Raw genomic sequence first — 23060 nt, 5'->3', positions numbered from 1 at the left:
TGCACACACATACAGACAGACACAGACACACGGTAACATTTCTCTCCACCAATCCCATAGTGCCTTGCCTGCCCAGCTCCATTCAGGCCGTCATGGACTGTGAGGCGGTCTCCGCCACCGTATCCTGGCAACCTAGCACCGGCGCCTTGTCCTATGTCACCATGATAACGGCCGGGTTGGGCCACAACGCTAGCTGTGCCACCAACCACACCAACTGTGAGATGAGTGTTCTGGACTGTGGGGAGGACTACACTGTGAGTGTGAAGGCTCTGGGAAAGAGCTGCAGTAGTGTGGAACAGATGACAGGACATCTCACCACAGGTGAGAGGGAGGGAGGGAGGGAGCTTGGGAGGGAGGGAGGGAGGGAGGGAGGGAGGTGACACCTGTAATACCCCTGTTAATACACCTATGTAATAAACTTGTAATAATCCCTATGTAATAACCTTGTAATAACCCCTATGTAACACCCTTCTGTCCCATGTATTAAACACATACATACTGTAATCACATCTATATAACATCAAGTAACCCCTTTCCCGCTCTCCCCTTCTCCCTCTCTCCCCCAGAGCCCTGTGTGCCCATGTATCTCAGTGTGTCCTACAGCCTGTCCATCGCTCAGCTGTTCTGGGACACGGCTAAAGGTGCCACCTCCTACTCTGCCCAGGCCATCACTGACCAGGGCCTTACGGTCAGCTGTCACACCAACGACACATACTGTGCCCTGCCCGGCATGGCCTGCGGCCAGATCTACAATGTCACCGTCTCTGCTAGCAACAGCGCCTGTAACAACAGTGTCACCACCAAGCCCTACACCCTGATGACAGGTCAGTCATGTGAGCAGGATGTAGGTTGGGATTGGCTAGAGAGAGGATGGGAGGGGTTAGTGGGGTGGTTTAAAAAACAGCTATAATTTGGAATAAGTTCAATATAAGTATCGGAAAATATTGAGATAACGCTCATAGATAACCCTCATAGATAACGCTCATAGATAACCCTGATAGATAACGCTCATAGATAACGCTCATAGATAACCCTCATAGATAACGCTCATAGATAACACATTTACATTACATTTAAGTCATTTAGCAGACGCTCTTATCCAGAGCGACTTACAAATTGGTGGATTCACCTTATGATATCCAGTGGAACAACCACTTTACAATAGTGCATCTAAATCTTTTTTGGGGGGGGGGGGGTTAGAAGGATTACTTTATCCTATCCTAGGTATTCCTTAAAGAGGTGGGGTTTCAGGTGTCTCCGGAAGGTGGTGATTGACTCCGCTGTCCTGGCGTCGTGAGGGAGCTTGTTCCACCATTGGGGTGCCAGAGCAGCGAACAGTTTTGACTGGGCTGAGCGGGAACTGTGCTTCCTCAGAGGTAGGGAGGCGAGCAGGCCAGAGGTGGATGAACGCAGTGCCCTTGTTTGGGTGTAGGGCCTGATAAGAGCCTGAAGGTACGGAGGTGCCGTTCCCCTCACAGCTCCGTAGGCAAGCACCATGGTCTTGTAGCGGATGCGAGCTTCAACAGGAAGCCAGTGGAGAGAGCGGAGGAGCGGGGTGACGTGAGAGAACTTGGGAAGGTTGAACACCAGACGGGCTGCGGCGTTCTGGATGAGTTGTAGGGGTTTAATGGCACAGGCAGGGAGCCCAGCCAACAGCGAGTTGCAGTAATCCAGACGGGAGATGACAAGTGCCTGGATTAGGACCTGCGCCGCTTCCTGTGTGAGGCAGGGTCGTACTCTGCGAATGTTGTAGAGCATGAACCTACAGGATCGGGTCACCGCCTTGATGTTAGTAGAGAACGACAGGGTGTTGTCCAGGGTCACGCCAAGGTTCTTAGCACTCTGGGAGGAGGACACAATGGAGTTGTCAACCGTGATGGCGAGATCATGGAACGGGCAGTCCTTCCCCGGGAGGAAGAGCAGCTCCGTCTTGCCGAGGTTCAGCTTGAGGTGGTGATCCGTCATCCACACTGATATGTCTGCCAGACATGCAGAGATGCGATTCGCCACCTGGTTATCAGAAGGGGGAAAGGAGAAGATTAATTGTGTGTCGTCTGCATAGCAATGATAGGAGAGACCATGTGAGGATATGACAGAGCCAAGTGACTTGGTGTATAGCGAGAATAGGAGAGGGCCTAGAACAGAGCCCTGGGGGACACCAGTGGTGAGAGCACGTGGTGCGGAGACAGATTCTCGCCACGCCACCTGGTAGGAGCGACCTGTCAGGTAGGACGCAATCCAAGCGTGGGCCACGCCGGAGATGCCCAACTCGGAGAGGGTGGAGAGGAGGATCTGATGGTTCACCGTATCAAAGGCAGCAGATAGGTCTAGGAGGATGAGAGCAGAGGAGAGAGAGTTAGCTTTAGCAGTGCGGAGAGCCTCCGTGACACAGAGAAGAGCAGTCTCAGTTGAATGACCAGTCTTGAAACCTGACTGATTTGGATCAAGAAGGTCATTCTGAGAGAGATAGCAGGAGAGCTGGCCAAGGACGGCACGTTCAAGAGTTTTGGAGAGAAAAGAAAGAAGGGATACTGGTCTGTAGTTGTTGACTTCGGAGGGATCGAGTGTAGGTTTTTTCAGAAGGGGTGCAACTCTCGCTCTCTTGAAGACGGAAGGGACGTAGTCAGCGGTCAAGGATGAGTTGATGAGCGAGGTGAGGTAAGGGAGAAGGTCTCCGGAAATGGTCTGGAGAAGAGAGGAGGGGATAGGGTCAAGCGGGCAGGTTGTTGGGCGGCCGGCCGTCACAAGACGCGAGATTTCATCTGGAGAGAGAGGGGAGAAAGAGGTCAAAGCACAGGGTAGGGCAGTGTGAGCAGGACCAGCGATGTCGTTTGACTTAGCAAACGAGGATCGGATGTCGTCAACTTTCTTTTCAAAATGGTTGACGAAGTCATCCGCAGAGAGGGAGGAGGGGGGGGGGGGAGGATTCAGGAGGGAGGAGAAGGTGGCAAAGAGCTTCCTAGGGTTAGAGGCAGATGCTTGGAATTTAGAGTGGTAGAAAGTGGCTTTAGCAGCAGAGACAGAAGAGGAAAATGTAGAGAGGAGGGAGTGAAAGCACGCCAGGTCCGCAGGGAGGCGAGTTTTCCTACATTTCCGCTCGGCTGCCCGGAGCCCTGTTCTGTGAGCTCGCAATGAGTCGTCGAGCCACGGAGCAGGAGGGGAGGACCGAGCCGGCCTGGAGGATAGGGGACAGAGGAAATCAAAGGATGCAGAAAGGGAGGAGAGGAGGGTTGAGGAGGCAGAATCAGGGGATAGGTTGGAGAAGGTTTGAGCAGAGGGAAGAGATGATAGGATGGAAGAGGAGAGAGTAGCGGGAGAGAGCGAAGGTTGGGACGGCGCAATACCATCCGAGTAGGGGCAGAGTGAGAAGTGTTGGATGAGAGCGAGAGGGAAAAGGATACAAGGTAGTGGTCGGAGACTTGGAGGGGAGTTGCAATGAGATTAGTGGACGAACAGCATCTAGTAAAGATGAGGTCAAGCGTATTGCCTGCCTTGTGAGTAGGGGGGGAAAGTGAGAGGGTGAGGTCAAAAGAGGAGAGGAGTGGAAAGAAGGAGGCAGAGAGGAATGAGTCAAAGGTAGACGTGGGGAGGTTAAAGTCACCCAGAACTGTTAGAGGTGAGCCATCCTCAGGAAAGGAACTTATCAAGACGTCAAGCTCATTGATGAACTCTCCAAGGAAACCTGGAGGGCGATAAATGATAAGGATGTTAAGCTTGAAAGGGCTGGTAACTGTGACAGCATGGAATTCAAATGAGGAGATAGACAGATGGGTCAGGGGAGAAAGAGAGAATGTCCACTTGGGAGAGATGAGGATTCCAGTGCCACCACCCCGCTGGCCAGATGCTCTCGGGGTATGCGAGAACACGTGGGCAGACGAGGAGAGAGCAGTAGGAGTAGCAGTGTTATCTGTGGTAATCCATGTTTCCGTCAGTGCCAAGAAGTCGAGGTGCTGGAGGGTAGCATAGGCTGAGATGAACTCTGCCTTGTTGGCCGCAGACCGGCAGTTCCAGAGGCTGCCGGAGACCTGGAACTCCACGTGGGTCGTGCACGCTGGGACCACCAGGTTAGAGTGGCAGCGACCACGCGGTGTGAAGCGTTTGTGTGGCCTGTGCAGAGGGGAGAGAACAGGGATAGACAGACACATAGTTGACAGGCTACAGAAGAGGCTACGCTAATGCAAAGGAGATTGGAATGACAAGTGGACTACACGTCTCGAATGTTCAGAAAGTTAAGCTTACGTTGCAAAAATTTTATTGACTAAAATGACGAAGATGATACAGTACTGCTGGCTGGTGAAGTAGGCTAGCTAGCAGTGGCTGCGTTGTTGACTTTGTTTGAACGTGTAGCTGGCTAGGTAACCTCGATAGTTTCAGTACTACACCTTATGATACAAAAGCAACTATGTAGCTAGCTAACATAGCACTAATCAACACGTTCACTGATAGATAACGCTCATAGATAACCCTGATAGATAACCCTGATAGATAACCCTGATAGATAACGCTCATAGATAACCCTGATAGATAACCCTGATAGATAACGCTCATAGATAACCCTGATAGATAACGCTCATAGATAACCCTGATAGATAACGCTCATAGATAACGCTCATAGATAACCCTCATAGATAACGCTCATAGATAACCCTGATAGATAACCCTGATAAATAACCCTGATAGATAACGCTCATAGATAACCCTGATAGATAACCCTGATAGATAACGCTTATAGATAACCCTGATAGATAACGCGCATAGATAACGCTCATAGATAACCCTGATAGATAACACTGATAGATAACGCTCATAGATAACCCTAATAGATAACCCTGATAGATAACGCTTATAGATAACCCTGATAGATAACGCTTATAGATAACCCTGATAGATAACGCTTATAGATAACCCTGATAGATAATGCTTATAGATAACCCTGATAGATAACCCTGATAGATAACGCTTATAGATAACCCTGATAGATAACCCTCATAGATAACCCTCATAGATAACGCTCATAGATAACCCTGATAGATAACGCTCATAGATAACCCTCATAGATAACGCTCATAGATAACCCTGATAGATAACCCTGATAAATAACCCTGATAGATAACGCTCATAGATAACGCTCATAGATAACCCTGATAGATAACCCTGATAAATAACCCTGATAGATAACGCTCATAGATAACCCTGATAGATAACCCTGATAGATAACGCTTATAGATAACCCTGATAGATAACCCTGATAGATAACGCTCATAGATAACGCTCATAGATAACCCTGATAGATAACCCTGATAGATAACACTGATAGATAACGCTCATAGATAACCCTGATAGATAACCCTGATAGATAACGCTTATAGATAACCCTGATAGATAACGCTTATAGATAACCCTGATAGATAACGCTTATAGATAACCCTGATAGATAACGCTTATAGATAACCCTGATAGATAACCCTGATAGATAACGCTTATAGATAACCCTGATAGATAACCCTCATAGATAACCCTGATAGATAACCCTCATAGATAACGCTCATAGATAACCCTGATAGATAACGCTCATAGATAACGCTCATAGATAACCCTGATAGATAACCCTGATAGATAACACTGATAGATAACGCTCATAGATAACCCTGATAGATAACCCTGATAGATAACGCTTATAGATAACCCTGATAGATAACGCTTATAGATAACCCTGATAGATAATGCTTATAGATAACCCTGATAGATAACCCTGATAGATAACGCTTATAGATAACCCTGATAGATAACCCTCATAGATAACCCTGATAGATAACGCTCATAGATAAACCTGATAGATAACCCTGATAGATAACCCTGATAGATAACGCTTATAGATAACCCTGATAGATCATGCTCATAGATTTACCCTGATAGATAACGCTCATAGATAACGCTCATAGATAACCCGGATAGATAACGCTCATAGCTAACCCTGATAGATAATGCTTATAGATAACCCTGATAGATAACCCTGATAGATAACGCTTATAGATAACCCTAATAGATAACCCTCATAGATAACCCTGATAGATAACCCTCATAGATAACGCTCATAGATAACCCTGATAGATAATGCTCATAGATAACCCTGATAGATAACCCTGATAGATAACCCTGATAGATAACGCTTATAGATAACCCTGATAGATCATGCTCATAGATAACCCTGATAGATAACGCTCATAGATAACGCTCATAGATAACCCGGATAGATAACGCTCATAGATAACCCTGATAGATAATGCTCATAGATAACACTCATAGATAACCCTGATAGATAACGCTCATAGATAACCCTGATAGATAATGCTCATAGATAACCCTGATAGATAATGCTCATAGATAACCCTGATAGATAACGCTCATAGATAACCCTGATAGATAACGCTCATAGATAACCCGGATAGATAACACTCATAGATAACCCTGATAGATAACGCTCATAGATAACCCTGATAGATAACACTCATAGATAACCCTGATAGATAACGCTCATAGATAACCCTGATAGATAACACTCATAGATAACCCTGATAGATAACGCTCATAGATGTTTTTTATTTGTTATTATTTAACATTTATTTAACTAGTCAAGTCATTTAAGAACACATTCTTATTTACAACGATGGCCTAGGAACGGTGGGTTAACTGCCTTGTTCAGGGGCAGAATGACAGATTTTTACCTTGTCAGCTCGAGGATTCGATCTAGCAACCTTTCGGTTACTACCTGCCGCCCCATTACAGATAACCCATTACATTTTTCACACTCAGCTTCACATATGTGTGACTGTAGCTCGTGTGTTTCTCTTGCAAATGTGTGTGTGTGTGTGTGTGTGTGTGTGTGTATTTGTATTTGTATGTGTGTGTATTTGTATGTGTCTTTCAGAGCCCTGTCCACCTACCAACGTGCAGGCCAGTATGGACTGTAACACTCTGACAGGCTCTGTCTCCTGGGAAGCGAGTGATGTCGCCATGGGTTACGCCGTCGTCCTGGGAGGCGAGGATGGCCACTCCACCGACTGTCTCACCACGGCAACCAGCTGTGACATGGGAGGGCTGAACTGCGGCACGGTGTACTACGTCTATGTCAGAGCGCTGGGAGTACAGTTCAATAGTTCAGTCTCCTCTGGAGTCATTCTCTCACCAGGTGAGCACAACACAACACAATACAATACATCTCTACTGACCCATTTGCACATTTCCTTTTTTGCTGCCACAGTACCCAGCCTGACAGACTGGGAGTCACACAGTACCCAGCCTGACAGACTGGGAGTCACACAGGGTCAGCCTGACAGACTGGGAGCCACACAGGATCAGCCTGGCAGACTGGGAGTCACACAGGATCAGCCTGACAGACTGGGTTCACACAGTACCCAGCCTGACAGACTGGGAGTCACACAGGATCAGCCTGACAGACTGGGAGTCACACAGGATCAGCCTGACAGACTGGGAGTCACACAGGGTCAGCCTGACAGACTGGGAGTCACACAGGGTCAGTCTGACAGACTGGGAGTCACACAGGGTCAGCCTGACAGACTGGGAGTCACACAGGGTCAGCCTGACAGACTGGGAGTCACACATGATCAGCCTGACAGACTGGGAGTCACACAGGGTCAGCCTGACAGACTGGGAGTCACACAGGGTCAGCCTGACAGACTGGGAGTCACACAGGGTCAGCCTGACAGACTGGGAGTCACACAGGGTCAGCCTGACAGACTGGGAGCCACACAGGATCAGCCTGGCAGACTGGGAGTCACACAGGATCAGCCTGACAGACTGGGAGCCACACAGGATCAGCCTGACAGACTGGGAGTCACACAGGGTCAGCCTGACAGACTGGGAGTCACACAGGATCAGCCTCAGAGCAGGGCCCCTGGAGCAGATTTGTCACTTCCCCATAAAGCTTTTGTCTGAGAAAAGCTTGCAATGCTTACAACTACCACAGTCCCATCTCATGCCCCTGTTCCCTGTCTCTCCCCCCCCCAGCCCCATGTCTCCCCAGCAGTGTGCAGGCCCAGGTGGACTGTGGGAGCGATGGCGCCGCCCTGCTGTCCTGGAGCTACACTGACGGAGCCAACAACTATACCCTATCTGCCAATGGGATGGGTGGCGAGGCAGTCTCCTGCACCACCCAGCAGAACCAGAACCACTGTAATGTCACGGGTCTGTCCTGCGGGGGGCACTATAACATCACACTCACCGCCACCAACCAGGAGTGTCAGATCACTGTCCCCATCAACGCCAGCTTCGACACACGTAAGTGGATGTCTGGACAGGTTGCTTTTTACATATACTAGACTTTTGTTTGTTCGCAGATGTGAATGATCTGGATAGGTGTTAGCAATGTTACAGAGTACAGACGATCTCCTACCTCCATTGAAAAGCAGGGAGGAACCAATTGCTTATATCTTTCCAGTTTATTTCCGAACCGATTATCTGACCTGCGTAAACCCTCTTCTCTAACCTTCCTCTTATGTGTAACCCCTCAGAGTCTCTAACCTTTGACCCCCCAGGTCCGTGCGCACCCCAGCATGTTGCTGTATACTTGACGTGTGGCACCCAGACAGCCGACCTGTCCTGGGAGGAGAGGTCGGAGGTGGAGCTGTATGTGTCTAGCGCCTCCAGGTGGTCAGATGGGGCAGTGCAGCACTGTAACTCCACTGGCTCTACCTGTCACTTCACTGACCTGACCTGTGGAGAAACCTACAGCTTCACTGTGACCGCAAGCGCCAACGGCTGCCGCAGCCCACCAAGCTACACTGTTCAGATTAACACAGGTACTAGCCTACAGCAGCCAGTTGCACAGTAGACTTAGTTGGCTTCATATTATTAAACCTTTTCAGTGATCGATTCTGCCACTGTTGTGGTTCATTATTGAATGATTTCACAGTAGGTCCGTCTGACATTACTCTCTCATTCCTGTATCTGTCTCTCTCCCCCATCCCTCTCTCTCTGTCTCTCTCTCTCCCATCTCGCTCTTTATCTCCCCCATCTCTCTCTCTCTCCACCATCTCTCCCCCTCTCTGCACCATCTCTCCCCCTCTCAGAGCCCTGCCAGCCTACGGGTGTTACCTCACACCTGTTGTGTAACAGTGAGCAGTTCCTCCTCTCCTGGCACCCGGCCAGCGGCGCGGCACTCTACGTGGTCACCGCCACAGGGAACCTGGGATACGTGGAGGCCTTCAACACCACCAACACCTCCCTGTCGGCCTCGCTGCCCTGCGGACAGACCTACAGTGTCACTCTGCTGGGCCAGGACCATCGCTGTGACAGCCAGCCCAGCACCCCCGTCACCTTCAAAACTGGTACGTTCCAACACCACGCGTGGCACACCGGATCAAACCATGGTTGGAATTATGGGGTGACCTGTATCTCTCTCTCTACAGCTCCCTGTGTGCCCCAGGCAGTGGAGACCTATGTAGAGTGTGGGGCCAGCATGGGCTCAGTGAGCTGGATGCCCAGTGACGGTGCCGACACCTACACGGCCATAGCCATCGGACGGGACGCGCACACACACCCGTGTGTCACCAACAACACCTCCTGCACATGGAGCAACCTGCATTGTGGGGAGGAGTACACCGTCCATGTGACGTCAGGGGACGACATCTGCACCAGCTCACCTGGCAACAGCACCATCATCCAGATGGGTATGCACAGAGCTTAATCAATGTATTTGTATTAAAGTAGCAAAGATATACAGTATGTCTTGTATCAGATGAATGCAACTGTCGTGACGTGACTACCATTAATGTGATGACTGCTATTCATCAAATAATTACATCCTACGTTTCATTATTACTTGATTAAATGAATCATGTAACAATGAATTAATTAGTAATTTCGGGCACCACGGGAAAAGTTTATTTAATGAGTTACCATTTCCCGAATTAACTCAAGAATATATCAATATCATACCAGTCATCAATCAATCATTTCCTAATTTCAGTCTCATTCTGAACGTCGCAATATTCTTGTATATCTGCACGAACCCTAGCCTAAGTGATGAATCAGCGTTACATAAATTGGCTTAATCATTTAATTACTAACTAACTAAATAATCACACAGAATTACATAAACACACACACACGGTATAGGTTATATGAATTACTAACATAATGCAATGAAAAGTCCCTGGTGGACTAACCCGATATGAGGGCTTGTTACACAATGGAAAGGGGGTAGGGAAAGAAAAAGAGTGGGAGAGAAAAAGAGAGTGGACTTATCGTACATACATGTGGAAGCTCTGCTCATGGGAATATGAATACTTTGCACATGAACGACCAACCGCTCATTTGAAAATAATTGCAATTTATATATTTACGGATGGATGTCTTTGTCGTCTCTCTGTTGAACTCAATCCGTCTGTGGGAAGTGGTTCGACGTAAGTATCTGGTTGTGTAAGTCTCTGGTTGTCCACCAGAGGTCACAATGTCCTTCTTAGTTGTATGCTTCTTTGTTCTGGTGTGTTCATTAGAATGGATACATCAGTGGTGTACCACCCTGTGTTCAGAGGGATCTGTATTTCCCTATGTTTGTTAGGATAGATACCTCAGAGGTACCTATGATGGTGAAAGGAATTTGTCCTTCCCTCTCATCTTGGTCAATTGTCCTAGACCACGTTACATGAAGAGCTGCAGGCAGTTCATGTTTTAGTCTCGTCTTCACCTTCGTCACTCGTCGAGTTTCAGAGGGTCTTACCATTTTCTGGTCTTGTAGTTTTAACCATTTCCAGCCGTGTAGCCACCGCTCCACACTCTCTTGTCTAATATGTTCATTCTTCAGCAAGTCCTTTGAAGCACTCTGGCCTGAAAGGTGGTTCCATCATGCCGACACAATGTCTGTGCTTATGTGGGTGTGGTTACTGACTTGGCCCAGGTTTATATGAAAAACCATTATCTCATTTAGGGGGCTAAAATCACATTTATATATTTTCAAAGGTATTTATTTTATACAACATTTAGATGCAAACCCGATAACTAGGACGTGTACACTTTCAGAGTTACAGTTATCTTGTTATAAAGTCTTTCTGATAATTGTAATGACATCACAAAATAGACATATATTTTCCATACTCTATCTGTCATAATTTCCAACATTTGGATAGTGAAATATATTGTCCCAATGTTCATTGGGACAATTTTTTGGCAAAGTCTCTCTCTGTTGTAACACTCAGACATTCCATTCTCAATACTGCAGAGCCAAAGGGAAAGTTTCTGAAAGGTATTTACGATCCGGTTGTTAAGTCATAAAGCCGGGCCTAGTTTATGGTTGACGAGCTTGTTGGACATTAGCCAATCGCCGTTTCTCAACGAGTTCAAAGCATGTGAATTGATCCAACTGGCAATTACCACTTCACTTGGTTATTAACGTAGCATAACACCCACTAGGTCTTGCAAAGACTTCTGGGAGTTGTGGTCTTTAATCAAGATCCCATGTTTTGTTTCCCCCTCAGCTCCGTGTGTGCCCCAGGACCTGGTAGCCAGTCTGGACTGTGGCCTGAGTATGGTCTATCTGAACTGGAATGCCAGTGAGGGGGCAGAGAAGTACCTGTTGGCAGTGTATGGCACCGACGGGTACTTCATGGAGAGAATTGTCAACACCAACCTTGTCCAACTCCCTCTCCTTTCCTGTGGCAAGAGCTATAGTATGACTGTCATTGCTGCCAACCAGAACTGCAGCAGCGCCCCTAGTGGCCCGGCTGACATACAGACGTGTAAGAAAAAAAGAATATCACAGAACAGTGTGTGTTAGTTAGAGTCTACTGAATTGAGTTGCATTGATTAAGTGAAAGTGAATTGAATTAGAGTTCAAGTGAATTTAATTCTCAAAGTGAATTCAACTAAATTGAACTGAGTGAATGTTAATTGACCTCACATGATCTCATTCAGGGCCTTGCCCACCTACTGCAGTCTCCGCCTCCTTGGACTGCCTCTCCAACATCGCCATGGTTACCTGGGAGGAGAGTAACGGGACGGACTTCTACACTGCCACTCTGGAGACCGCCGGCGGCAAGTCACAGACCTGCATGTCCCCCACCAGCCTATGCGGCGTGCCCAGCCTGGATTGTGGGTTGAGCTACTCTGTGTCCGTCACAGCCTCCAACCTGCAGTGTAACTCCACCCAAAGCATAGGCTCCAGTCTGCAGACAGGTGAGAGATGCCTTTCCATTCTAGAAAAGGAACTTTTCTGCATAAAGTATTACAGTGCCAACTCGAGGCGACTAGAAATGAATGAGACCGATTGTTTCACCACAAGTGAGAGTTGTTTGATATCTTGTTTCGCTATTGCAGAAATGTGGTAATGGGAAATGGCAGCAAGTAGGGTGGACGAAATGGAGGACATGGAGAAAAAGCTGGTGAAGCAGCAGCTGTGCTGGAATGAGAACAATATGGGTGTCAGTTCTGATGGTGTGGCCGGGAGGATGAGGGTCAAGGACCGGAATGGTCGGTAGTGGAAAGACATAGGAAGAAGAGAGATCATGACACTGGAAGCAGTGGAGCGTCTAGTAAAGAAAGCGTAAAGAGGGCCAAGTTAGGAAGCAAGAGTAATGATGTGTTGGAGTGGAAAGTGGTGATGGTGTTTGATGAGACGACAGGGCCTCACTTATACCCTATCAGACTAACTAATGCCGTAGAGAAAGAGGTAGGTGAAGTGAAATTAGCTCGGTTCATTGGAAATGGTAGATTGTTAATATTGTGTGGTAGCCAGGCTCAGCAAGAGAAGATTCAGAAAATGGAAAAGCTTAATGGGAAGAAGATTAAAAGCCATGTACCTGGTGCTTATGTTAGATTGAGGAAAGTCATCACTGGTGTCCCAATATCTATGTCCACAGATGATATTAAAGAAAATGTGAAGGGAGGCAGAGTGATTGAGGCTAAAAGGTTGATCAGTAGGAAAGAGGGTCAAAGAAGTGAAAGCTTATCAGTGATGCTGAGATTTGAGAACGTCTTACAAGGAAAAGTACAGATAGGTTTCCTTAGTTTCAATGTTAAGAGAATTTGTCCCAGAAATGCAAAGATTGGGACATGTACTGTAGCTGCTCAGTGTAAAGGAAAGGAAAGAAAAGATGTGCCAATTGTGGAGGGGCACATAATTATGGTGAATGTGGAAGAATTCACCATATTTAAGGATTTATTTAGTTTAGAATTTTATTTTCATGGTAGTACAGAATTTGGCAGATCATGATTGATTGTACATTCCAGCACAGTAGGTGGCGGCATGTACTTAAAACTATTGTTTGCAGACCGCCATGATATCATAGAAGAAGAAAGTACTACAGCCAGTGCTTGGTTGCGGTTCAAACTCATAAAAGACACACCCTCGTCCACTTACCCTCGCTTTATGCCCTTGGAGGAATCCTCATCACCATCTTGGAGGGTGGTCCAAATGATTAGCCAAGCAAGGGAAGTTTGCAATGTAAGCCCCTCAGCCCTCGTTTTTAGTCGAGTTAGCGAGTGTACAATTATGTTCACTTTGGGGCCTGAAACTTCCCATAATTCAATTCGCGACGATTGTACATCCGCTTAGAAAAGTCCGGCAAAAATTAAAACCTCAATGTCAACATACAAGTGTAAGTAAAAACAAATGTAAATAAGTTACAAATTGTGCTACTAATGCACATGACGGTACAAATACGTCTCGTAAAAGTAATGACGTATTTGTTTGGTTATCTTTTGGAAATTGTAGAAATAAAACATTTTTCTTCTTCAGAAGTTCCAGCTAGGCAGGCTAACGTTAGTCAGCTAATTAATTTGCTAGCTATCATACAGTAGGCGTATATTAATGATGATATATTTAATGTAAGTAGAAATGCAATCATAATTGACTGTAGCGCATACAGTATAAAGCACCGACAAGCTACCGGTGGCTGAAAACACAATCATTGCAGGGATTAACGAATGACGAATTTCCGGGCAAGGGTGGTCCATTTAAAATGAATTCCTTCCTCCCTCACCCCTTGCCCTGCAAGTGTATACTCGTCAGTCGTCATGATACGTCATCAGAAGTGTCCACTTAATTTGAGGGCTGAGACACATTATCTGTGTCTCATTACTTAAAAGACACATTACTTGTGTCTTTTAAGTGTTTGGATTGCAGCCCTTGACTTGGGCCAGAACTGTCCGGATGTCAAGCTCTGACCTAAGAGAGATGTTTTTCTCTATTTAGTTAGGTCAGGGTGTGATATGGGTGGGCATTCTAGGTTTTTGGTTTCTATGTTTAGTTCTATTATTATATTTCTATGTTGGAGGTTTTTGGGATGATCTCCAATTAGAGGCAGCTGGTTCGCGTTGTCTCTAATTGGAGATCATATTTAGGCTGGGTTTTTTTCTATTGTGTTTTGTGGGTAGTTGTTTTCTGTTTCGTTCACGTATCCTGACAGAACTGTTGACTGTCGTTTTGTTTATTTTGTATAAGTGTTCGTTTTCATTAAAATATAATTATGAGCACGCAACACGCTGCGCCTTGGTCCCCTCTATACGACGCACGTTACACCGGATGCATATGGCTCCATTATAAAACAAAGTCAAAGAAAGTACAGTATGAAGATAGGCAGAAACTTCTTCTCCAATAGAAATCCTCGATCACACCACTTGCAGCCCTCAAATTAAGTGGACACTTCTGATGACGTATCATGACGACTGACGAGCATACACTTGCAGGGCAAGGGGTGAGGGAGGAAGGAATTCATTTTAAATGGACCGCCCTTGCCCGGAAATTCGTCACTCGTTCATCCCTGCAATGATTGTATTTTCAGCCACCGGTAGCTTGTGGGTGCTTTATACTGTATGCGCTACAGTCAATTATGGTTGCATGTCTACTTATATTAACTATATAATTATTAATATACGCCTACTGTATGATAGCTAGCAAATTAATTAGCTAACAAATGTTTTATTTCTACAATTTCCAAAAGCTAACGTTGCAAACTTCCCTTGCTTGGCTAATCATTTGAACCGACGACAAATATGGCCGTGGGGATTCCCCCAAGGGCTGAGGGTTTAGGGCCGAGGGCTGTCTACTTTGAGTTTGAAACGCAGCCCATGTGTACACGTCGAACTGCGCATGTGCAGGCCATCAAATCAAAGGCATTTAATGAAAATTAAATCATGTCATTTTGACACTTTCACGAGGTTGGAGTAATAACATCTTCAACTACTTAAGACGTGCTTGAATCTAGGTTGTGCCTTTAGATTTCATTAAAATGAACAACTAAGGAACAACTGTTCACTCTAATTGACAGTTTTGCAAGCCTTCCCGGAAGTCTCGCTATTTTGCGCCTCTGTGTTTAGAAAGTGTGACAAAGTATCTTATCGCCAGCCCAGATTCACACACCGAATCAAAAACTTGATCAAATAGGAATTCATGCGAGATCTGCATTGAATAGCAATGGAGAGTGCGCATTCATTTCCTGATTCCGCTTTGTTCAAATTTATTTGCAGCTAGTGTAGCTAGTGAATCTGTGAGTGACAGTAGGCTGTTCGAGATTGTGCAGATATGAGGAAGGTGTTCTCAATGTTTTGTACACTCAGTGCATATCTTTGATCATTTGGAGTAATATCTTGGTTATTATAACACTATCCAAGTAATTTTGTCATTATATGGATGTATGTGTTTTTCAATGAATTAGATAATTGAATAACACCAAATGAACCCACTGTCCATCCTTTCGTCTCCACTCTAGGGCCCTGTGCTCCTGGTAACCTGCAGACTAGCCTCCAGTGCAGCACCAACTCTACCTCAGTGACCTGGGACAGAGGCAGTGGAGCACTGTCCTATATGGTTGTAGGAGAGGCTACCAACAGCCACATTACCTCCTGTAACTCTAGCGCCACCTACTGTGATCTGGAGGGATTGCAGTGTGGCCAGATGTACAACGTCTCAGTCCACTCCATGGATGGAGTCTGTAGGAGCATTCAGAGTGTCAGCTCAGACGTGCAAACGGGTGAGACGGGCAAAAAACATGAACACACACACACAGATAGTAATGTGTTGCTAATCCAATTGACTAATGAGAATCCCTCCCTCCAGCCCCCTGCCCGCCCCAGAATGTGGCTGCCCAGGTGTACTGTGCCTCAGGCATCATGTTGGTGACCTGGGAACCCAACATGGATGCCCGGTTCTTCCTGGTGGATGCAGTGACAGAGGGAGGGAGCAGCCACTCCTGTAACACCACAGACACCCAGTGCTCCATCACCAGTCTGCCCTGTGGAGAGAGCTTCTCTGTCCAGGTCACCGCTGCCGGAGGAGGCTGCCACAGCATGCCAAGTGAGGCTCTCAACGTCTCATCAGGTACGGCCGGGTCATCAGAACACGACATTGCTCAGTTGTTTGTCATCAGAATGTACCATCAACTATTGTGTAGCCACTAATACATAACCGATCTAGAGTTTGATTCCTGAACATTTTTGTAATTAGATTGATGGAAACAGAATAGCTATTTTTATATTCGACACATATAAAGTTCTAGATGATCCATGATCCCAGATGAGATACTTTTCTCTGACTCTAAACCTCCCTTCAAAGTGTTCAGAACTTCCCTACTAAAAGGCATCTTCTCTCTAGGACTATTGCTCCAGTGTATCTAACCGTCCTTTCCTCTCCTTCTACCCAGCCCCATGCATGCCCACGAGGGTGAACGGTAGCCAGGACTGTGTGACCAACTCTGCCTGGGTGTCCTGGGCCCCTGCCCTGGGAGTGGACAGATACATGGTGACTGCTGATGGCGTGGGGGGGTACAACTCCTCCTGCTCCACCCCCGGCTTTGACACCACCTGTGAGGTGCCTGACCTGGCCTGCGGCGTGCGCTACAACTTCTCTGTTACTGCTAGCAATGGACACTGTGATAGTCCACCCAGTGCGACCTTCGACCTCGAGACAGGTAATGAAGGGCGATGTCGCCTGGTTCTGGTTGGATGAATGGGGCTATTTTGCTGGGATGTAGGGTTTTTGGTCATTGGTGTAAAAATAAATATGAGTGATATTCAGTAACTCTTGGAGGACAATGTAAGTTGACTGGGAAAATTATAGTAATTATTTTAACCTATTTTACTGGCTATCATTTTGTCTTCCACTGCCATATTATTTAGTGTCATGCTATATATCGCTCTGAAAATCAATAACAAAATATCTTGTGTTTACCTCCAGCTCCCTGCGCCCTGGCAAGCATCACCGCCTTCGCCCAGTGTCACAACTCCTCCATCCTGGTCCTGTGGGCGCCCATGGGAGGCAGCGTGGGAAACTCTGTGTACACCGCCACAGCGGAGGCCAGTGACCGCAGCGTGCTGACCTGCAACAGCTCTGCCAGCAGCTGTGATCTGGAGGGGGCGCTCTGCGGTCTGCACTACACCGTCATCGTAGCAGCATCATCAGACAGCTGCACCAGTCAGAGGAGTCCTCCTTATAGGATCAGCATGGGTAGGTTACTATGTTACTTTCATTGCTGTATTAAGAGCCATACCAGGTCCCGTATTCACAAAGTACCTTAGAGTACTGAGTTCTGATCTGGGATCAGGACCTGCCTGTCCATATAATCATATTCATTAGGAGCTAAAAGACACAACTGATCCTAGATCAGCACTCCTGCTCTGAGACGCTTTGTGCATACAGACCCTGGTACTCTGTAGTAAAGCTGTTCCAGAACAGGGTTTATAACAGTTGTTATAACAGTGGTCATTATAGTCAACATGGTTAGTGTCCTTGCTTGTTCTAGTTATCTATCTAAAGTTCATCTCTGACCTCTCACCCTCCTCCCTCTCTGTTCCTCTCAGAACCCTGCCCACCCCGGGGTGTGGTCATCAGCTCCGCCTGTGAGTCCCATGGAGCGCACGTGTCCTGGACCGCGTCCCCTGTGGCTGAGACCTACCTCATGATCGCAACGGGTGGAAATGGTGACGTGTGGTCCTGCAACACGACCGCCAACAACTGCTCCCTGTCTGCGCTGCAGTGTGGTCAGCAGTACGCCGTCTCTGTGACCGCCAGCCACGAGAACTGCTCCAGTATGGCCAGTCAGAACGTCACGTTCAATACGGGTACGCATCACACAAAAATGACGTGTGTGTGTGTCTCAAAGAACTTATGAAGACATGCTCCATGTGCTTCTGGCGAAATATGATGCACTATTTATATGGTGTCATCATCTGCCATTTGACCTAAACTTTCAACTTTGACCTTTCTTTCCTTCAGTGCCCTGCCAGCCAGACGGTCTGTCCGTGTTGGTTCAGTGTGTCAACCACTCTGCGTTGCTGTCGTGGACAGTCAGAGGTGGCGTTGTGGACTACTGGGGCTGTGCCCAGGCTGAGGATGGCATCATGCTTTACTGTGAGAGCACAGGGACCTCCTGTACCATCGCAGGGCTGGAGTGTGGTGCCCAGTACAACTTCTCTGTTCAGGCCTCAGACGGGACCTGCAACAGCTCCTTCAGTGAGCCTCTGCTGGCTGGAGCAGGTATTGTACAGCCATCTTATTGTACAGTCATCATACTGTACAGTCATCTTATTGTACAGTCATCATATTGTACAGTCATTGTATTGTACAGTCATCATATTGTACAGTCATTGTATTGTACAGTCATCATATTGTACAGTCATTGTATTGTACAGTCTCCTTATTATACAGTCATTGTATTGTACAGTCATCATATTGTACAGTCATTGTATTGTACAGTCATTGTATTGTACAGTCATCATATTGTACAGTCATTGTATTGTACAGTCATCATATTGTACAGTCATTGTATTGTACAGTCATTGTATTGTACAGTCTCCTTATTATACAGTCATTGTATTGTACAGTCATCATATTGTACAGTCATTGTATTGTACAGTCATTGTATTGTACAGTCATTGTATTGTACAGTCTCCTTATTATACAGTCATTGTATTGTACAGTCATCATATTGTACAGTCATTGTATTGTACAGTCATTGTATTGTACAGTCATCATATTGTACAGTCATTGTATTGTACAGTCATTGTATTGTACAGTCATCATATTGTACAGTCATTGTATTGTACAGTCATTGTATTGTACAGTCATCATATTGATCATTGAGTAGTGATAGTTTTTCTCTCTCAAATGATATTTTCTTGATTCTTGACATCTTCCCTCATCTCTTCATCAAACACATTGGAGAGGAAGGTCAGAGAGGAAGGAACATGTTTAGATCTGTATAGGTATTTGTTTATGTTTTGTTCAAAGTCTGACAGTATGTCCTTCCCCTTTTCTGTAGCTCCCTGTCCCCCAGAGACCATGGCAGTGACCATATTCCCCATGCAGAACCAGACCCAGTTTTTGCATGCTTCCTGGACCCATGTGAACTGTCCCAACGTCCAGTACCTGCTGGAGGTGACCGGGAGCATCCTGGGAGACAGCCAATCCCTGTTCGAGCTGTCTTCCTATTGGACCAGCTCCAGCTTCTTTGAGCTGCTCCTCCCCTGTGGCTCGTCCTATAGCGCGACAGTGAGGAGCAGGAACTTTGCAGGCGACAGCGCCCCCTCTGCGGCCATCACTGGAATCACAGGTACAGCAAGAGGCCTAACGTGGGACAGATGTGCATAACTCATAGAGTTAGATAGAGGACTCATAACTCATAGATTTAGATAGAGGACTCATGTTTGTTTCTGTGCCATTATGTGTGACAGCAGCTACATTTTAAAGCAGTCCATTTTCTTCTTCTTTTGTCCTCAATCTATCTCTATGGCATAACACATTTCACACCAAAATCTGACGTCAGTGCATCATGTGTTAAAGTCATGACATATAAAAAACATGAGCTGGTGCACACCCAGAGAAAAGTATTTTATGTGGAGGTGCTGACTAACGGCGAATAAACTAAGCTATAAAAATAAACAGTCGCACACTCCATATATAAACGTTGGTAAATCACCAACGTTTCGGCATCACTGTGTCTTCTTCAGGGTGTCTTCTTCAGGGTGTCTTCTTCAGGGTGTCTTCTTCAGGGTGTCTTCTTCAGGGCACAGTGATGCCGAAACGTTGGTGATTTACCCAATAAATTACTGGGAGTTTATATATGGAGTGTGCAACTCTTTATGTTTATAGCTTATAGTCATGACATTACTGGGACCCAGAGTTTTTCCTGGTGAGGTCATATAGACCTTTCCCTAAACATAACTCTAACCATAGCATTCCGTCTCTCTCCAGCCCCTTGCCCTCCACCGGTGGTGACCTACAGTGGTTCCAACTCCTCAGCAACCATCTCGTGGAATGCGTCCGTCTACGCCACCATGTATATGGTGTATGACATCAGTGGCGTGGTGCGGACCCAGGTGTGCAGCACGGTAGAGCTGTACTGTTCCCTGGCCAACCTCGACTACAACAACCTGGAGGTCACCGCTAGCAACACTGCCGGGGAGAGCGACCCCACCAGGGAAATAACAGGTAGAAACCAACCCAGACGGTTGTGTTTGAAAATGTGACCGTTTCTTATCGAAATAGGCAGAAGCCAGTCTCTTAATACAATGTTAATCACTGTCTCTTAATACAATGTTAATCACTGTCTCTTAATACAATGTTAATCACTGTCTCTTAATACAATGTTAATCACTGTCTCTTAATACAATGTTAATCACTGTCTCTTAATACAATGTTAATCACTGTCTCTTAATACAATGTTAATCACTGTCTCTTAATACAATGTTAATCACTGTCTCTTAATACAATGTTAATCACCGTCTCTTAACATGGTTCCCATCTACAGTGCATCACTTGAGAAGGAGAGATCTCAGTGAAGAAGAGATGATCTCAGAGACGGGTGGGTAAAGCTCTGCTCTACTTCATAGGTACTTCATAGGTACTTCATAGGTACTTCATACTCAATGATACAGGAGAGCAACGTTACAAACTGAAAAGTGGTTTTAAAAAATCAATTCAATAAATAATTCAGTTCATAATCAGACCACTCTCCTTGCCTCCCTCCTTCATCAGGTCTGTCCATGCCCGAGGTGCGGGTCACCGTGGAAACCCTAAACGTCCTCCTAGTGGAGTGGTCCCCTGTGAAAGGGGTGGCCTACTACACCCTGGTGGTCCGAGAGCAGAGTTCTCGCCCCCGCCACGCCAGCCGCTCCCAGATACTGACCGTGTATGGCGAGAGCTCCATCGTCACTGACCTCAACCCTTCCTTCACTTACTGCCTATCTGTGTCGGCCCAGACAGAGGCCAGCAGGGGGCCCTACTCAGAGCCTGTGTGTGTGGAGACTGCAGTCAAGATGTGAAGGGGGGTTCTAGTGTGAACAAAAGAAGTAGAGCCATGAATTTATCTGAATAAATGGCTCTGGTCATGGGTATCACAGAATGAGAATGTAATACTTATCAGTCTCCGGATCTTTTGGTGCCAACATGGGCACGGCAACCCACAAGCAATTGTTCAATCTCAAATCAGTCTACCTTACTCTGTAAAACCAAGGTCTCCTTTGGGAAAGTGGTCTTCTAACCTCAGAGGGACTTCCTGGTTAAACGCAAAAGCTATGGTATGGCTCTGGTTGGCATTACAGGGCCGCTGGCAGTATGTATTGTATGGTCCCTGAAAACAGCTGAATGCTATAGCTCAGTGTTTCCCAACTTGTCTTCCAGTACCTCCAACAGTACACGTTGTTGTTCTAGCCCTTGACAAATGCACCTCATTCCTTGAGGGATGTATGATTAGTTGACAAGTTGAATCAGGTGTGCTTGTCCAGGGCTACAATGAAAAGGTGTACCGTTGGGGGTACTGGAGTACCAGGGTTGGGAAACACTGCTATAGCGGACCGTAACGTTTTCTAAATTGTCAGTGTTTTTTTTTTAAGGTTTGGGGTAGCTTTCTCTGCGGTGTGAGGGTTGAGATATCGTATCCAAAGTGGTGATTTCCTATCTCTTTGACTGTTGTATCAAGTAGTAGAAAATATTTGTATGACTTGTGAGAAATGACCTATGAAGTATACTATTCCTAACACATCATCATCATCCATGCTGAAGTTGGTGAAATCAAAGCTCAAACATGTATTTCTTGTTTTTGTGTAATTTTTACAATACTTTCAACAAGTTATTTTTAATGACTTGTTTTATATGCATCTTTCCTTTTTATTACGTATGTATACTGAACAAAAATATAAATGCAACATGCAACAATTTCAACGATTTTACTGAGTTACAGTGAATATAAGGAAATCAGTCAATTTATATAAATTCATGAGGCCCTAATCTATGGATTTCACATGCGCAGCCATAGGCCCACCCACTTGGCAGCTAGGCCACCCAATCAGAATGAGTTTTCTCCCACAAAAGGGCTTTATTACAGACAGAAATACTACTCAGTTTCATCAGCTGTCCAGGTGGCTGGTCTCAGACGATCCCGCAGGTGAAGAAGCCAGATGTGGAGGTTCTGGGCTGGCGTGGTTACACCTGGTCTGCGGTTGTGAGGCCGGTTGGACGTACTGCCAAATTCTCTAAAACAATGTTGGAGGTGGCTTATGGTAGAGAAATTAACACATTTCAAACAGCTCTGGTGAACATTCCTGCAGTCAGCATGCCAATTGCACGCTCCCTCAAAACTTGAGACATCTGTGGTATTGTGTTGTGTGACAAAACTGCACACTTTTAGAATGGCCTTTTAATGGTTTAATCAGCATCTTGATATGCCACACCTGTCAGGTGGATGGATTCTTTTGGAAAACAAGAAACGCTCACTAACAGGAATGTTAACAAATTTGTGCACAAAATATGAGAGAAATAAGCTTTTTGTGGGTATGGAACATTTCTGGGATGTTTTATTTCAGCTCATGAAACATGGGACCAACACTTTACATGTTGCGTTTATATTTTTGTTCAGCATATATGAGAAAGTAGATATATCTTTATTGAAGAGTAATATATCTGGCTGTGTTTTCAATAACAGAGTATTTGTAAATGTACTATGTGCCATTTTCTTGACTTTCTTTATCAAGAGAAATGGTCAGACATAAAAATTATAAAAATGTACAACTTTTTCCACTTTCATTAATTCAAATTCATTGTCATTCTGTAC

General features: G+C 45.9%; 1 protein-coding gene across 1 annotated transcript in view; it reads left to right on the top strand.

Moving 5' to 3' along the window:
- LOC106569673 (uncharacterized) overlaps positions 1 to 22231 on the top strand; it is a 67278-nt gene extending 45047 nt beyond the window's left edge. The window contains exons 44-62 of the mRNA XM_045694360.1: positions 61 to 321; positions 567 to 824; positions 6929 to 7189; positions 8029 to 8298; positions 8556 to 8819; positions 9090 to 9347; positions 9429 to 9689; positions 11496 to 11756; positions 11932 to 12192; positions 15726 to 15986; positions 16073 to 16333; positions 16656 to 16922; positions 17189 to 17458; positions 17812 to 18072; positions 18227 to 18487; positions 19272 to 19562; positions 20204 to 20440; positions 20760 to 20813; positions 20987 to 22231. Coding sequence (XP_045550316.1) covers positions 61 to 321; positions 567 to 824; positions 6929 to 7189; positions 8029 to 8298; positions 8556 to 8819; positions 9090 to 9347; positions 9429 to 9689; positions 11496 to 11756; positions 11932 to 12192; positions 15726 to 15986; positions 16073 to 16333; positions 16656 to 16922; positions 17189 to 17458; positions 17812 to 18072; positions 18227 to 18487; positions 19272 to 19562; positions 20204 to 20440; positions 20760 to 20813; positions 20987 to 21273 — 4805 coding nt within the window. The 3' untranslated portion in view covers positions 21274 to 22231. The remainder of the gene's footprint in view (positions 1 to 60; positions 322 to 566; positions 825 to 6928; positions 7190 to 8028; positions 8299 to 8555; positions 8820 to 9089; positions 9348 to 9428; positions 9690 to 11495; positions 11757 to 11931; positions 12193 to 15725; positions 15987 to 16072; positions 16334 to 16655; positions 16923 to 17188; positions 17459 to 17811; positions 18073 to 18226; positions 18488 to 19271; positions 19563 to 20203; positions 20441 to 20759; positions 20814 to 20986) is intronic.
- Positions 22232 to 23060: the final 829 nt, after the last annotated feature.

Source organism: Salmo salar, chromosome ssa14 (genome assembly GCF_905237065.1).
Source record: "Salmo salar chromosome ssa14, Ssal_v3.1, whole genome shotgun sequence".
In the NCBI taxonomy this organism is placed as follows: domain Eukaryota; kingdom Metazoa; phylum Chordata; class Actinopteri; order Salmoniformes; family Salmonidae; genus Salmo; species Salmo salar.
The sequence above is the reverse complement of the archived record's forward strand: the minus strand, read 5'-3'. Positions and strand labels throughout refer to the sequence as shown.